Source organism: Podarcis bocagei (assembly GCF_964188305.1).
Source record: "Podarcis bocagei genome assembly, chromosome: 14".
NCBI classification, from domain to species: Eukaryota; Metazoa; Chordata; class Lepidosauria; order Squamata; family Lacertidae; genus Podarcis; species Podarcis bocagei.
In genome coordinates, this window is record NC_138139.1 from 38,090,392 (window position 1) to 38,107,195 (window position 16,804).

Here is a 16,804-nt window from a genome sequence, read left to right on the forward strand (position 1 = left end):
CAGATTCAAGACCTCACAATGGTGGGTGAGAGAAGGGTAGCACATCATGGTCCCCATGTCATAGGGATGTATGGCATGCCCTTTAACATTCCTCAGATGACAATAGGGACATTTCTCACGCCCCACAACTGACCCTCCTTAACTCCCCATTTTTGTGGGTCCCCCGGCAGAATATTTGTTATCAGAAGAAGGGTGAGTGCCACCACCACTTCACTAATGGAACACAGCACACACGTCCTCCACCATCCTGAGAAAACCCCTTTATCCCAATTTTATTTTATTCTTAGGTAGATTTACAAAAAGAAAAACACACCAATAAATAAAATTTAGAAAGGGGCAAGATTAGACACAGATACGCAAAGTATCTTTTTTCACATCAAGACTCCTTGCGCTCTGCTCCGCTCCCCCCTTTCTTCCCAACCAGGGTGGCCCTGCTCTCTGCCTGCACCTCAGAGCCAGTGCATGACATAGGGCTAGGCCTCGGCGGCAGCATCTTCTCCTCCTCCTTGCCCACTCTCCAGCTGCCACCATGAGCTCCCCAAGGGAGGATGCCAGCAGCGGCCATGGAGAGGCAACAGGATGTTTCCTTCCACCACCATCGCCCAGGACAAGCACTGGTTCATCCACCTCCCTGAGCTTGGTTGCGCCAGCCCTGGCAGAGGAAATGGAGACATTCCAGGATCAAATCAGAAGCCGGGATGGCTTTCATAGTTCCGGGACTGTCCCTGGAAAATCAGGACACTTGGAAGATAGGGTATGGGGGACATAAAGGCCAAGATGCAGCATGTGAAAAGACTCCAGGAAGTTGTTGCTGCTTTTTAAAGTGAATGTGTTATAGGGCTTTTTTTGAGGAGCATTTAGAACCACCCTTTTGGTGGCCTGGTGAGAGCGGAGAGGCCAGAAGGGTCACATTTGGCCCTGGGCCGGAGGTTCCCAACCCCTGTTTCATACATCAAGTGCCCATGTGCCATGATATATTTGTTGGGATACTGCCAGGGAGACAAAGTCCATCATGGCCCCAAGCCGTCTGCCGGACGATCCATCGATCTCCCGTAGGCACGCAGTATCAGCAATTAGTGACATGAGTTTCTAGAAAATATCTTGCCACATTCCGGAGCTCATGCACACTCTATCAGCAGATAATGCACAGCAAAAGTCGCACTCAGGAGAGCATTATTTACAAGTTTTATTCAGCGTTGATCAGAACAAAGAAAGACATGACTGCCTGCGTCAGTGTCTCCGACACAGAGAGAAAACGAAAGCAAAGACACAACAGAAACATCCTGTGAAAACAGGAAATACGCAGACTCTGTGACTCACAGCCTGCTCCCTTTTAAGGTGGAACGGAAATATCCTAACAATAGTCTGTATTTGAAAGGCTGTCCAGTCCAATCTGGCGGACTTTAAAGATAAGAGGGGAGGGGTTCAGGTGCCTTGAAGTTGCCCATGGCAGACTAAGCAGGTGCACAGGTCACCTGGTCATATTTGCCACTTCACTGCATAGGCAGATTTAAGGGAGTGCGACCAGTTCACTTGCACTGGATGCTGAGCCAAGAGGGTCCTGCAGGGGGCACTGCAACAATGACAAACAACGGAAGATGAGTGGCAGGGGACACCGAATTTTGGTGTCACATAGGGTGACATTGAAATTTTAAAGCCCAAATCCCATCACTGTTCCCTGCTGTATCACTGGGTTGTATAAAAATGCTGGTCCTACTCAGAATAGACCTACTGAAACTAACAGGCATGCCTATCCCAGGAGTCATTAATTTCAAATGTTATTTTAGACAGCAAAGGAGGATGGACTGTTGTCAATTGCCCAATTGGCAGGGTGAAAGCTTGCAATCCTAAGCAACCTTACTGTGAATTTAAGTAGCACTGAATCCAATGGAACATATTTCCAAGTAGGGATGGGGGATAAATTTAATTCAGTTCACATTTAAAGGCAAACCTACTTGATTTGAACGTTCCAAAACAATAGGCAAACTGCTTGGCAGGGGGTTGGACTCGATGGCCCTTGTGGTCTCTTCCAACTCTATGATTCTATGATTCTATGATTCTATGAAACATAGCCATTCTTCAAGATGAATGCTTCCCAGGATTTTGTAATGCAGTTCCCCAGCTGAGTAATGTGTGCAAAAATTCATATACTCTGGGAAAGTGCAAAAACACATGTATTAGTGAAAATAACTTGCAAAATGCATTATATTAGGGGAAAGTGTTTTGCAAAAATGTGCAGATTCGAATAAATCTGCTCTAAGATGCTGATAAAATCACAAACTGATGTGGCAGTATGGAGGACTGAACTTAAAATTGGGGGAGAAACAGAGAGAAGCCATAACGGACTGATTTGCACATCCTTATTTGTAAGTGTCTGTGGTTAGGATGAGGTTAGTGTGCCACCGCCAACCAGCAGGGGGCACTTGGTCCTTTTCTAATTCATCAGTACAAAAAGATGTGCCATGACTAAGCCATGAATGGATTAACCACAATGCTAACTAAGCTCTAGAGCTGACCTCCCAGACAAACTGAAGCCCCTGCTGGGGCATCAGTGTATGGGCTGGCCTGGATAATATTTTCCCCAGTCTGGCCCACATGCTCCATGCAGAGAGCTCACATTCATATGCCAATCCGGATGAGCAAAACACAACACCACTTGATCAATTTTCTTACTATAGTCTAATAATCAACCATGTTGTTTTGGCCTAGGCACATTGAATGCTGTGCAAATAAGCCATATTAGAACACTAGTCGTGGGGATGTTGCAGATGGGACAGGTAAGGTGGGAGAGCAAGTGTGCGTCTCTGTAGGAAAGAGCTGTAGCTCAGCGAGCACCTAGTGCGCATGCAAGCTGCGTTGGTATCTCCAAGTAGAGCTGGGACAAACTCCAGTCTAGAACAGGAGAGACTAGAGCCACTGCCAGCCAACATAGTAGATGAGGGGTGTGAGGACAATTTTCAGTCTGAAGGTCACATTCCATTGTGGACAACCTTCTGGGGCCCAAAGGATGGGTGGGCCAGATGCAAAAAGGGGCAGAGCAATGGAAGAGCCCTGCTGGATCAGGACCATGGCCCACCCAGTCCAACATCTTGTTCTCACAGTGGCTAACCAGATGCCCATGGGAAATCCACAAGCAGGACCTGAGCACAACAGCACTCTCTTCACTAGTGATTCAGAGGCATACTGTCTCTGACAGTGGAGGGAGGAAAAACAGCCTCCTTATCCTCAGTGAATTTCTCTAACTCTCTTTTGTCTGTCCTGAATCTTCCAACATTCAGTTTCATTGGATGTCCACAAGTACTAGTGTTATGAGAGAGTGAGAAAAATTACCCAATGACAACTTGACATTTTTTGCACTTTTATTATTCAGGGAATTGGCTGTGTTTACTTCCAAGGGATGTCGCATCCACATTTTGATTACTCCTACTCAACGAATAATATCCTTAAAATAATCATGCAATAATATCCTTACGCTGTAGAATGTTGTTGCTGTGCAAAGGTAATGATTACCTTTTAAGGTCAAATGACACTTTCAATTTCCTGCTCAATACCTTCCTTTGCCCTCTACCTTGCCTGAATGTAATACTTAACCAGCCTTGAAAGATGTTAAGGTTTTGCAGGGTATGGACCTATCCAGATTGATGTTTTATTGCAGGGGTATTCTGCAACATGTTCTTGTAACCCCAATAGTGCATAAATGATGGGTTTATTCTGCTTTACAGTGGTACCTCAGGTTACAGATGCTACAGGTTACAGACACTTCAGGTTACAGACTCCGCTAACCCAGAAATAGTACCTCGGGTTAAGAACTTTGCTTCAGGATGAGAACAGAAATCACGGGCGGCGGCATGGCAGCAGTGGGAGGCCCCATTAGCTAAAGTGGTGTTTCAGGTTAAGAACAGTTTCAGGTTAAGAATGGACCTCCGGAACGAATTACGTTCTTAACCCGAGGTACCACTGTAGTTTGTTCTGTGATGCTTCCCTAATGCTATACCATATTATTGCTATCCAGAAGCCTGTGGGACAAAAATAAACCAGATTTGTGGTATAAAAAGTTACAGGATTTCCAGTTATGGCATATGCACTGATCAGAACTGAAGCCCCCAAACTTTTGCAGATGCAAGCAGTATTGAAAGCGGGATTATCTATGACCATCCCAATAACATTATGGAAACATAACGAATACAGAATTAAAAAGATTTCTGAGGAGCCTGTGTCACCGACATTTTTAAGATCTGCTTGTGCTGCTTGGCAGTCTTGCTGTGTGTGTTTTTTTAACGGTTTCTGTTGTCTAATTTGTTGTTCATGCTGCATTTGGTTTTTTATTAGGTTTGGATTGTATTTTACTCTTTTCACAGAAAGCCAGCACAAGGAGTCTGATTATGGGGAAGCATATACATGTTGTAAACAAATAACCAACAACACTTAATAGAATTAAGGGATAAATTGTTATCAAAGCCTTTCTAACCTCAGCTTATGATATCTCTGATGTTCCATGGAGCTGTGCAATGCGAAACAAGGATCCCCTCTATTGTGTCTGTTGAGCCCTTGGATGAGCTGCAATAAAGGACAATCCTTTTTACATGAAGGATGGCTTTTGAAATAAGGGACATCTGGCAACCCAACTGGGGAATCTCCCCTGCTGTAATAATCATCTCTTGTCCAGGCGGTGTTGTTGCAAACCGTAAATGAGGGTCTCTGCTCATCTTGAGAGTCCAGGGCTGCATGTAATCTATTCCCACCTCCTTTTGATTCTACCTTTTTAAAAAAACCAAACAGTTCTTTCAGTTTTTTGATGTGCAATAAGTATAAAAGCAAATAATAAAAATAACAAGCCATCAGCGTTATTTATTTAGGAGAGTGATTCACCTAATGCTTTGAAATATAATTGATTGACCAGCTGGGGCACTGCTTGGAATGAATTCCAGAGGGGTAGCAGTGGCAGTCTGCTGCAATTAAAAGGGGGGGGGGGAGCTTGATTTGTCAAATATTATGCACAGTTACTGGGAAGTAAGCTCAGTGGAGCGTCTCCCTGAAAATTAGCCCCATTGATCAGTGGGACTTGCACCTAAGTCAACATGCATAGAGTTGATCTGCACTGGCAGGCTGCTGCAATCCTATGAATAAACCCTACTGCACATAAATAGAATAATGTAGTTTACTTTGGAGCACCGGAAGTTGGGTGGGACCTTAAAGAATTCACACAGCTGCACTGTCTTTACACGTCTCCTCGGAAGTAAGCCACACTGGATTCAATGGGGTTTTCTCCCAGGCAGGCAACCATGGTAGGACGGATCGCCACCACAGTATGTCATAAGCTTTTGTGCACCCCGTCGGCTGCCTAGTAAATATAATAATAATAAATGAGGAAATGCTTCATTACTGATGATGAGAGCTCTGCACTTCCAAGAAACCAATGCCGCAATGGATCTCGTTAGTCTTTTAAAGTGCCCAATCTTATTTCTCTTCCCTATAAAACACGGTTCGCCCTCGCATATAAACTCTCACTCACTCTCTGTCTCTGACAGAGTATAGCCAAATCCCAAGCCAGGCAGAGTAGGCAGCTGAGCCGCGCGTCCTTTCCCTCACGCGCCGGCACCACAACTCCCAGTGCGCTTTGTGCTAACTCGGCCGCTGCCGTCAGTGAACAGAGCAGGCGCGTTGCGTGCCGGGACGTGTAGTCGTTTATGGGGTTTTTCCCCTCCTCGCGTTAAAGGTCTCGAAGGCAAAGTGAGAGGAGGCTTTTTCGGATGCCCCCTCATGATAGGCCGCGCCAACTTGACGGGGCGGGAAGAAGGAAGCCTATATAATAGGGAAGAAGGCGGAATGACGTACGGGAGAGCCTATGGTGTGCCGGCAGTGTCGCTAGGCGGGCGGACCGTGAGGGGGAGGCCTGTGGCGCTTGTCTTCTTGTCCCGAGCTTGAAAGGAGGTGGAAACAGCAGTGGCGGCGGCGGTGGCGGTGGCGACGTTCGTCGTTGGAGACGCAACCTGAGGCGAGTCCCTTCAGCGGCGGGACAACCGAAGGAAGAAGGTGAGTGTCCGGAGCGGCGGAGGCGGCCGTCCTGGGCCTCCTTCGCTCGCTTCCTCCCGCCTCAGAATTTTACCTCAGAAGGACGACGACGCCCCTATTTCAAGCGGGGGGTTATGTTTTGTTCCCGCTCCCCGGCATAACCACACCTCGGAGGACTGCCGTGTCCCTCCTGGCGCCCAGCCCCTCCACCGCATTGAACACTCCCCCCCGCCCGGCTCAGTTTTTTGAGGCCTGCTTCCTCCGTAATGGTCTCCAAAAGTGTTTGTTTTCTATAGTGGTTCTCTTCTTCATAACCTCTCTCACTCACTCACTCACTCACTCACGCACACGTATTCTTTCTTCCTTAAAAAAAAACCCAGCAACAACTTGGCACCCTTGACACGCGTCGAGGGGATCCACACGTGCACACTCCTACTTCTCTGGAAGGGAAGGGCGTGCGCTACCTTCCCATGTGTTGACTTGTTTGTTTCTTTCAGTAGAACCACACACCTCTGAACTTGGCACGCTTGACTGGCGCATGTGCCCCCTTCCTCCTCCTCCTCCTCCTCCTCCTCCTCTGGGAGGGATGGTGGTGCCTTATTTGTTGCTCTGGCGTTATTTATCTTGCCCTTGTATTTAAGAACTAGCCTGGTAGCCATAGGTGGCTGGCAATTGTGTGCTGGGGAGCCCTACTCAAGTGAGCAGAGTTGGTAGAGAAGAGATGGGAAAGCACCCAGCATAGAAACTAAGAGGGGTGTTATAGGAAGTAAGTCCCCTTCTCTGTCCCCAGGTCTGTGTCCCTCCTTTGCCAACCCTGAGTGGGCAAGAAAAACAAAATAGTAGGCTAGTAATTTTTACAAGGCTGCTTTATCTTTACTTCTCCTGCATGCAGAATGTTTATGGCTTGATTTGATTTGCAGGGGTTGCTGAAAGTGCAAACGGTCACTTGTGAGGAAGTCATGAAATGCTTCTTTTCTTTCTTCCTCCCCAAACAGCCCAGTGGATTGTGCATAAGCGCTAAATCTGTTTATCTTTACTGCAAGAGTCTTCTGCCTTAAAAAAAAAGAGTTGACGTACCCTAGATAATGTGAGGAGAGAGGGAAAGTTCTGTCTTGTGGTTACAGAAGCTGGGTTGGCTGCCTCAGAGGTGCAAGTCATTGCTTGATGTTAACAGCTGTCAAGCAGTGGAAATGGGTGTCTGAATGCTCTTGGAGAGAGAAAGATATAGGAACCCCAGAAAAGTGGTGTGGGGTAGTATAATGGCCAATGCTGTGATTCTTAAACCCACTGGGAGTAAGCCCCATTGAATTCAGTAGAACTGAGTAGCCAGTTAGAATTGTACTGTAAGAGGCTGAGCCATGAATTAAGTCCTTGGTTTGAATCTTGCCTCTGTCATAAACTTGCTAAGTGGCCTTTGATCAGCATGGCACTGTTTTGCCTCCTAGCTTCCCCTACTCCACCTGCCTTATGGAGGTTTATAACACTTAACATACCTTTGGGGATTGTTGTAAGGATTAAAACTATATAAAGTACATGAAGCACTTTGCATGCTTGAAAGCACTATTCAGATATTAAATATTTTTATTAAGTCCCCTATTCCCCACACTTGTTTCTGTTGCTTGTGTTGACCCTTTGGTGAGGCACCGTTTAATCTAGTTTCTGTAATTACCATCCTTTAGACCCTTATCTGGATGTGCCTGCCCCCTTGTCAAAATCTTGTTATTTTTCACTGGGCCACTAGATTAGTACTACCCGTACCAGCACAGAACAGAATTCTCAGCTTGCCCATAAATATACATAAGATATTGCAGGAAGGGGGAAACCTGTTCTTTAGGCACCCTTTTCCTGATCAATAACAGGGGTTCAAAGAATAGTATGCTGCCACAATCTCTTCTTCCATCAGCTCTTAGTTCCACATCCTTTACTACCCCACACTTCCTCTTGTAGACTCAGATATGTCTTCTGTTCTGTAGTCTGGTGTCCTGGACTTCAGCTTTGGTGCGGCACTCCTTTCTTTGCACACTTTCCAATCTCTGTGGCTTTGTGCTTTTGTCTATACCTTGGTGTGTGTGCCTTCCTCCTTCCCCATTTTTTTGGACCCCTCCCTTGCATGATACATACAAGTTCACACCCTTGTTAATTTAATGTTAAACTACCTCCCATTTCTCCAGTGTCTGACATGGAATATAATCTTACAATTTGCAAGCCTATACAGAAACTCTGAGAACAATTAACAAGTTTACCATGTTACAAAAACAGGTCACTAGAGTGTATTGGTGTAATCTGATTAATACAGACTGTTTACCCCTTTATAATCCACTTCTTTGGGAAGCATCTTGCTCTAACTTAAGTGGGTACTATGAATGGATTACAAAGGAAGAAAGAGTATTATGTTTCCAAGAGACAGGAGTTGGGAAATTGACAATGGAATGAAAATATGGATATTACAAGAGTGTCTTACGAATTCTAATTGCCCATCAATGATCTGGGAAGTTAAATCTAACAGACCTGATTTCTTTCTTAATATGTGTAATCTTGTCAGGATTCTTGAGATGTCAGCGTATGGACTAGAAAAGACACTGAAAAAAGTGTAGGAAGCTTAAGATCAGCTGTGTGTTACTGTGTATACAAATTACAGTTAGATATTGAAGAGGAACTCAATCTATTTTTCCTGGCTCAATCTCTTGCTTTACCAGTGAGTGGCTATACTTGTACCCCAATCTCCCCCAGCTTTAGTAACCTTCAGATGTTTTAAACACCATCTCCCTTCAACCCCAGCCAATGTGAGCAGTAGTCAGGAATGATGGGAGTTGTAATCCAACAGCATCTAGAGGTCACCAGGTTAGAGAAGCCTGCTACCCAGTAGGTTTCATTGCACAGTATACATCAGAGGCAACCCCTTTCATGCTATGTGAATCCATCGCCAATAAGGTGTTTTGTACAGGTGCTGGCCACCTCCTTACCCCTCAAATTGGGTGTGTTTGAGGAGAAATAGTACGGCCATTGCACTTATGTTGGTGTTTGGCAGCTCAGAAAATTTTGAACTGTGTATTTTCTGCCTGATAGTTCAGGAGTATGAAATGGAAACAAAGTAAGTAGGCCATCTTTCCCCACCCCACCTTCCCTTTCAGGACCCAGCACATTTTGACAGAAGATTATTCACAAAAGATGGAGAGCCTGCTGTGAGAAGAATCATTCATCTCTGCTTTGTGCCTGCCTGTGGAAGGACAGAATTACACTAATTCTCCCAAGATTGCCTCTGAAAGTTTGGTATCGTGTGCATCTTTCAGTCTGGCTGTGTGTTTAGTATGCGGATTCTACCTCTTCACTAATGAGAGGGAGAATGGGAACCCAGGGCAGCCCTGTGAAGAGCTATGATTATCTGCTCAAGTTCTTGTTGGTTGGTGACAGTGATGTCGGCAAAGGAGAAATCCTGGAGAGCCTTCAAGATGGAGCATCTGAATCGCCTTACGCATACAGTAATGGTAAGCAATCTTAATAAAAGCACTCTAGCCAATATCTTGCATTAATTGGGGTGTATTCCTCATTTGTAGGATGTAGTATTGTCTTGTTGTTTATGCAGTTTGGTCTCCATAACCTGAAAAATAACACTTTGCATAAAATAGCTAGAATAATAATTTTAAAAAACCTAACTAGCCCAGATCTTTCATGTTATTTGCTTTGCTGGATCTTGGTGTGGTGTTGTATTTTAGGGTATGTGTGTTGGAAAAGTTCAAATCAGCAGTGTCACATTAATGTGAAGGTTGTGACTTGGTTTCTGAAATCGCCTTGCAAATCTACCTCCCAGTGTTGTGCTGTGGGAAATGATTCGATTACTGTTTCTGTGTACTTTGAAGTGTTGACTTAGAATTGCAAATCCTGCAGTGTTAAAAAGGTGGCTCAGAAGCACACAGCACTTTGTGTTGTTCAGACTTCAGGTGGTGGGAAAGAGAATCAAACCGTACTCTGTAGGACAGTGGTTGGAGATCCAGTTTAAAACCTGATTACATTTTAAAGTGTGTGCCATGGAACAAGTTAGTTAGCTCAAAATTCATACAATTTCTGACTTGAGCAGGAGGAGTACATATCTAAATCTGACTCTTTTGCATAACGTCTTAAGAATTTTTAAAGCCTCACAAGCCATTAACAGTTAACTTAAGAGACAAGATGTAGCATTCCTGTATATTCTTCTGCTTCTTTGGATGGTAGTTAACATGTAACTCTGCCTGGCAGTGACTGTGTCCTGTAGTGATTTTTCAGTCTGTCAGAGCTCTAGCCATCTTAAACTCTGAATGACTGCCTGGGGGGCTTGACAGCAGAAAGGAAGCATCCGCACCAGCTCTACTCCCAGGGCTTCAGCACTTGGCACATGACACCTACACTGAAAGCAACTGTATGTGAAGCTCAAAGTGTACAGTGTGGAAGCAGACCTGCTTAAATGGGACTGCCCCCAAGGAGTAGGGATGTCTCATGTTTTAGTAAAATGGGTTTACAGAAAGCTGACTATTCTGTGCTTTCTGCTCTTGCTACCTCCTAGAATCTCTTCTTCACTCCCCCTCCCCCAATGTGTTCCACTTGCCAAGCTCACTTCTAATATTGTGAGCTTAGCTGAAGAGAAAAATAGCTGAAAAGGACAGGTCAGAAAATTGGGGAAGTAGGCATCAGGAGTAGTTGACACCTCTCATGCATGTACCTGCTTTGCTGGGGGCGGGGGGGGGGGAGGATTATCCAATACTAGAGGTGACTAGGACAGACCTAGGTTTTAACTAGCCAGCCTACTGTCATCACATGTTTTAATCTGGTGACGGTTTGACTTCCAGCTGCTCAGAGTCCTTGCTGGCCACAAAAATGTACTGTTCCAATGGCTGCTTTAGCTAGGTAGGTAGAAGTGGTTGCATGAGAAGAGGCACGACTATGTAGAGCTGTGTTCAGGAGTCAGCTGGGGAATGAACAAAATACTTGATGCCACTGACAAAAAACTTATTTAGGGAGCGTAAATGACATGTTATTTCTCAAATATAGATCACATCTAAGTAAAAACCTCTAGTGACGCTTCAGAATAGCATTTTATGTAGATCTTACAAAATCAGAATCAACTAAAAAAACAAAACTAATTACAGCAGTCTAGGCAAGAACTTTTGTCCACAGACAGTTTTTCCGTGTCGTGTGGCCAAGCCAGTAAAGCGAGATGAGTGCCGCAACCCCAGAGTCGTCCATGACTGGACTTCACAGTCAGGGGTCCCTTTACCTTTTCCTTAGGCAAGAACTTAAAGATCTGAAATGGAACAGCAGCAGTCTTAACATTCTGGAAGGTCAAAAGCCTTTCAGAACAAAATCATTTATGCAGGCTTCCAAAATAAAAGGTGTCAGTACAACCTTTATACTTGCTCCTTTCTTATCCTCTGTTGAAACTGAAACACATTTTGGCTCTGGTATGAACCCCAAAGCTGTCTGCAGATAAACGCCGGCTCCCTTGGCCTATAGAGCGAGATGAGCGCACAACCCCAGAGTCGTCCGCAACTGGACCTAATGGTCAGGGGTACCTTTACCTTTATCAGGATACTTAAGTTCTTTCAGATGTGATAACCACCAACTTAGAAGGCTTTTTAAAAGGATTAGACAAATTAATGGAGGATAATGCTAGTCATGATGGCTATATGCTACTTCCAGAATCAGAGGTTCCCTAGCTCTTACCAGCCACTGGGAAAAGCAGCAGGAGAAGGCTTTTTATCCTTGTGTCTTACTCATGAGTTTTTGATAGGCATGTGCTCAATTACTGTGGGAAACGGGATTCTGCACTGGACAGGGCTTTAGTTTGATCCAGCAGGGCTCTTCTTATGTTCATAGCTGCTATTTACTTTGCAGTTAGCCTTTATCTGTGGTCATTGCTACTAGGTTTTTGAACTGGCAGCAGTAATGCTGCACCCGAAGTACAAAATTTAAACATACCAAGGCTCTTGTCCAAAACCTAGAAATATCTGAACACATTCTATTTAAACAGATGTTCTGTCGTGCTGTCCATTCCTCGCCTTTAATGCAATTTTATTTACAACATTAAACCACCCAGACCCGAACCAATTCTAGAGGCCGTTGCTTAAGAATCAGCTGAGGCCTGCTACATGAAATTGCTCATCATAATGTTGATACCATCAGTTTTGTAAAAGCTGTTGCTCTTTTGCAAGTATTGCTGTAATTTGGAGAAGAAATATTGCAACACTTGACTTGCATCACTTGGCACTAGAGCATCTACATTAGTTTTGACATTTCATGAAGGCCTAGAATGTTGTTGCAGAGGAATACAAAACTTGATCCCTCCGACCTCCGCCTTCTCCTCCTCCTCTCCCTCTCCCTCCCTCCCAGCAGTGTGCAAGTATTACCTCCTATTTGGATCAGATGTCTAAAGGGCATAGACTAAATGGTTCATATGTAAATCTCATTCCATTAACAGCCAGCTCCTCTTAATGAAGGTCTTCCAGTTGATGTCTGCAAAACTATTCTAGTGAACCATTGCAAATGTGTCTTTCAATTGCAAGTACCAGTAGTTGGGTTGTGAGGAGGAGCAACATGATGTATCATAAAACTTCACGTTTGAACTCTATTTGTTATCCAGCTACTTATGTTAGGTGCTTGTCCTTATCATACACCTGATGATACGTCCTATTGTCTCTATTCAGTGTGCATGGTGAAGGAATGAGTACTATAAAACCATCTTCCTCCTCTCTCTGTTGATTGACAACAGCCACAAATGGCAGTGCAGCTGCATGACCAATAGCTAAGTATTTGCAAGGAAACACAGAGCTTATTATAATTATTATTATTATTTATTCAGTTTCTTACCTATTCTTCATCTCAGTCTCCCAGAGTGGGTTCAGTTTAAAACAAATGCAATCATACATACAGTGCTTTTTTATATAAAAAAATGTTTGGGGGTACATACATACATTATATAGATATGGTGTCAAAGACCAGGTTAAAGAAATGCATCTATTGTGCTTTCACATTTGCAGGCTTCAAAATGCTTCGGTGTTAGCTGCTGTTCCAGGAACATAGCAAGCTGCTTTTTCCTCTTAGGCCATTGGAGAATCTTGCTCACCATTGTCTACACTGACTGGCAGCTACTCTCTGTAATTTTATACGAGGGTCTTCCCCAGCCCTACCTGGAGATACTAGGGATTGAACTGAGGCCTACTGCATACAAAGCATGTGCTCCACAACTGAGCTGTGGCATATCCCAAATCAGAATGGTTAAAGTGTGATTACATAAATCGTGATTCTGTTCTTCTTGTATCGGTACATGTAAATTAATGTATTCCAGAGTAAATGTAGATAAACTATTCCAGAGTTGTTCAAGTGGTCTGATTTGTGGATTCTGTTGCCTTGATCGTTGCTCCCCCTAAAATCCCTTTATGTGAGAATGCAGTGTAAATAGTCTTTAAGCCTTCAGGATCTGGTAAACTCAGAGAAGGCCATTTATCCTGTGTTTAATGCAGCTCTGGGGGAACATGAGCTATATCAGTGCAACTAAGTTTAATATTGTGTTGACATGTTGAAGTTTGAAACAGTTATCCTCAGTTGTGAAAAAATGATCCTACCTTCTAAAAAGTTTAGAATACAGTGGTACCCCGCAAGACGAACGCCTCGCGAGACGAAAAACTCGCAAAACGAAAGGTTTTTTCGTTTTCGAGTTGCCTCGCAAGACGAATTTCCCTATGGGCTTGCTTTGCAAAACGAAGCTTGCCCCGGGGACAGCGGGTCTTCTCTTTTGAAGCAAGGGGCGGCGGAGAAGAGATCTTCTCCCCGCAGCCCCAGGTCCGGGGACAGCGGGAAGCGCTTGCCGCTGCCCCCGGACCTCTTTTGAAGCAAGGGGCTGCGGGGAGATCGCTTCTCCCGGTGCTCCGAAGCGGGGCGGGGGGGTGGGAACACCTTCCCCCGCCGCCCCGCTTCGGAACGGTGCTCCGAAGCGGGGCGGGGGGTGGGAACACCTTCCCCCACCGCCCGGCTTCGGAACGGTGCTCCGAAGCGGGGCGGGGGGGTGGGAACACCTTCCCCCACCGCCCGGCTTCGGAACGGTGCTCCGAAGCGGGGCGGGGGGGTGGGAACACCTTCCCCCACCGCCCCGCTTCGGAACGGTGCTCCGAAGCGGGGCGGGGGGTGGGAATACCTTCCCCCACCGCCCGGCTTCGGAACGGTGTTCCGAAGCGGGGCGGGGGGGTGGGTTTTCCTATGGGAAACCGTGCATCGCAAGACGAAAAACTCGTAAGACGAAGAGACTTGCAGAACGAATTAATTTCGTCTTGCGAGGCACCACTGTAATCAGTGGGGGGTCATGAGTATTAAAGGTTAACTGTTCTTTTCTTGTTTCTTAGTTTTGACCCTGTTGAATTTCCCCATCCCCTCTTCATGTGTAAGCATGTAACTTGCAGAGATCAATTTATTACTTAAAAACAAAAGATAAAGAGGGCATTTCATGTCAGAGGCATCATGTCTGAGAAGGCTCCCTATCCTGAAGGTGTGGGCCTTATATGATGAATAAATGACTCATGCAAGCTCAGGTGGAAGAATATCATTCTCCAATCCCTTATTGGTAACTTGCAGGGCTAACCCAGTGGTTTAAAATATTTTTCCTGGCCTTTATAAATTCAAGGTTTTAAAATGGAAGACAGGTAAAGCAGGAGATTCATTCCAAGTTCATCGGACAAAGTTCCAACAATCAGCTGCTGCCTCTTGAAGCTGGTTTTTTTCCTTCATTCCCCCTCCTGCCTTTCCCTTTTGTAAGCAGTACCCCATTAATATGATAAATACTTTTAAAAAACACTTTAGATACACGAGTAGGCAGGCTAATATTTACCCTTTGGGTGCTTTGAAGAAGTGTCATTTTGTCTTTTTAGACACCCTTTTATGAAGCTAATACCAAGGATATTTTGACACTTTTAACACGTGATGAGATGGGACAAAAGAATGTAAATAAAGCCATGTTGTCTAGATTTTCAAATAGGGGCAAAATGAATCAACAGGGATTCAGTGGAACATCATAGAGCACACTACTAAAAGCTTTTAACAATTGGATGGTGGTGTTCTACACCAAGTCTGGAAAAATTTATTTGGCTGCCCACTCTTCTAAGCCAAATAACAGTTTGGGATCCAAATACCTGAAAGAACACCTCTCCCTGTATTAATCTGCCTATGCCTTAAGAGCAACAGAGGAAGCTTTTCTTTGCATTCCATTGTTAGGGGAAGTGTTCTCTGTGGTGGCACATCACTATACAGTGGTACCTCGGGTTAAGTACTTAATTCATTCTGGAGGTCTGTACTTAACCTGAAACTGTTCTTAACCTGAAGCACCACTTTAGCTATTGGGTGCCTGCCGCCACGCCGCCGGAGCACGATTTCTGTTCTCAACCTGAAGCAAAGTTCTTAACCTGAAGCACTATTTCTGGGTTAGCAGAGTCTGTAACCTGAAGCGTATGTAACCCAAAGTATCACTGTACAAGCATGGCAGACACCAGTGTTCGAATTTTCTTAGCTGGGCATTTTAAAGTTTTCTTTGTGTTTGCTTCAGCTCCCTTTTGTTTTTGTTTTTTTAATAAGCTTTGTTCTGTTTCTTTCTGTTTTTGTCTATAAGTTGGTGGCTTAATTTTGTGCTGTACCCACCCTGGGGGATATTTATACGAAGGCAGTTCTTCTCCAATTCTAATAGCAGTCTCTCCAAGGAAATGTTTATCTATGGTTTAGCTTGGATAGCTTTCACATAATAGCTAAAGAATCTGGAGTTCACACCAGATTTCTGTGTCTTGGTTCTCTTGAATTGCTTTTTACTACCTTTGTGCTATTCTGTCAAGGCCTCTTACTCAGAAGCAGCATTCCTTTAGAATAATATGTACCCAATTCTCCATTTTATCGTTCCTCCATCACATTCAAGCTAACTCCAAATGTTCTATGAGAACACTATAAAGGGAATTTAGCTTAACCTCAGGTGGTCCTCTGAGGTTAATTTGAGGAGTGGCCCATTGGTTCAAGGGCAAGCAGTTATCTCTACATGAGGATAAGCTGTTGACTTCTGCAAATATTTTATAATCCTTGGGGCATATAATGACTCTTTCAGTGTGCAGTTATTTTCAGTCATCTAGTGATTTTTTTTGTTTTAAACAAACCTCTGCATATAATACAAGGGTATGAACAGAATCTAGTTGTGATGGCTTTACCACCCATGATGTGGGGATACCAGTGCACATCTCAGCTGAACTGATATTGGGTTTGAGTGGCCCTGGTGAGCTTATCTGAGGGCAAGCAACTGTGCACCAAACAGCTGGGGGAGCAGCTACCATTTTTATTTCCCACAATTCCACCAAAGCATAATTGCTAGACTATAATAAGCTTTTATCTGCTGTCAACTTGTGAATTCCAAAGTAATCTGACAGTGCACAAGCATCTTGGACCTAAGTAGGAGACAAGCCCCCACAGTAATTCCTTGGAAATGTAAAAATATTTACACTGATCCAGAAGATATTAAATGTCTTGGGAAATAGGGAAATGGAGTGGTTAGTTATGCCCACTGCCCCAGAGTTAATGGATTAAATAACAGTGTTCTTACCTCTTTACTAGTATTGATTTGTTGTGCATAAAACATATAAGAACCTGGATTATTGAAACTAGAGGTTTCCAAAATGCATTTTCTTCCATGTTATTATTACTTTAGCTGACTACAAAATTGTGTTGAAATTAAAATAAAACTTATCCTTGAAGAGGGCAACCAGTAAAGGAATAATAGACATACCTTGTCAATTAGAGAAAA

General features: G+C 44.3%; 1 protein-coding gene and 1 long non-coding RNA gene across 2 annotated transcripts in view; one reads left to right on the forward strand and one right to left on the reverse strand.

Annotated features, from left to right (window-relative positions):
- Positions 1-1,474: 1,474 nt before the first annotated feature.
- LOC308573222 lies at positions 1,475-5,615 on the reverse strand. Its single transcript, XR_014001991.1, has 3 exons — positions 5,513-5,615; positions 4,469-4,758; positions 1,475-1,573 (listed from the first exon to the last, which is right to left on the reverse strand). It is a non-coding gene; the product is annotated as an uncharacterized lncRNA (long non-coding RNA).
- Positions 5,616-5,876: 261 nt separating this feature from the next.
- The window catches only part of RAB40C (RAB40C, member RAS oncogene family), a 44,198-nt gene continuing 33,270 nt past the window's right edge, over positions 5,877-16,804 (forward strand). The window contains exons 1-2 of the mRNA XM_081169926.1: positions 5,877-6,033; positions 9,144-9,497. Of these exons, the coding sequence (XP_081026052.1) occupies positions 9,344-9,497 (154 nt within the window). The 5' untranslated portion in view covers positions 5,877-6,033; positions 9,144-9,343. The remainder of the gene's footprint in view (positions 6,034-9,143; positions 9,498-16,804) is intronic.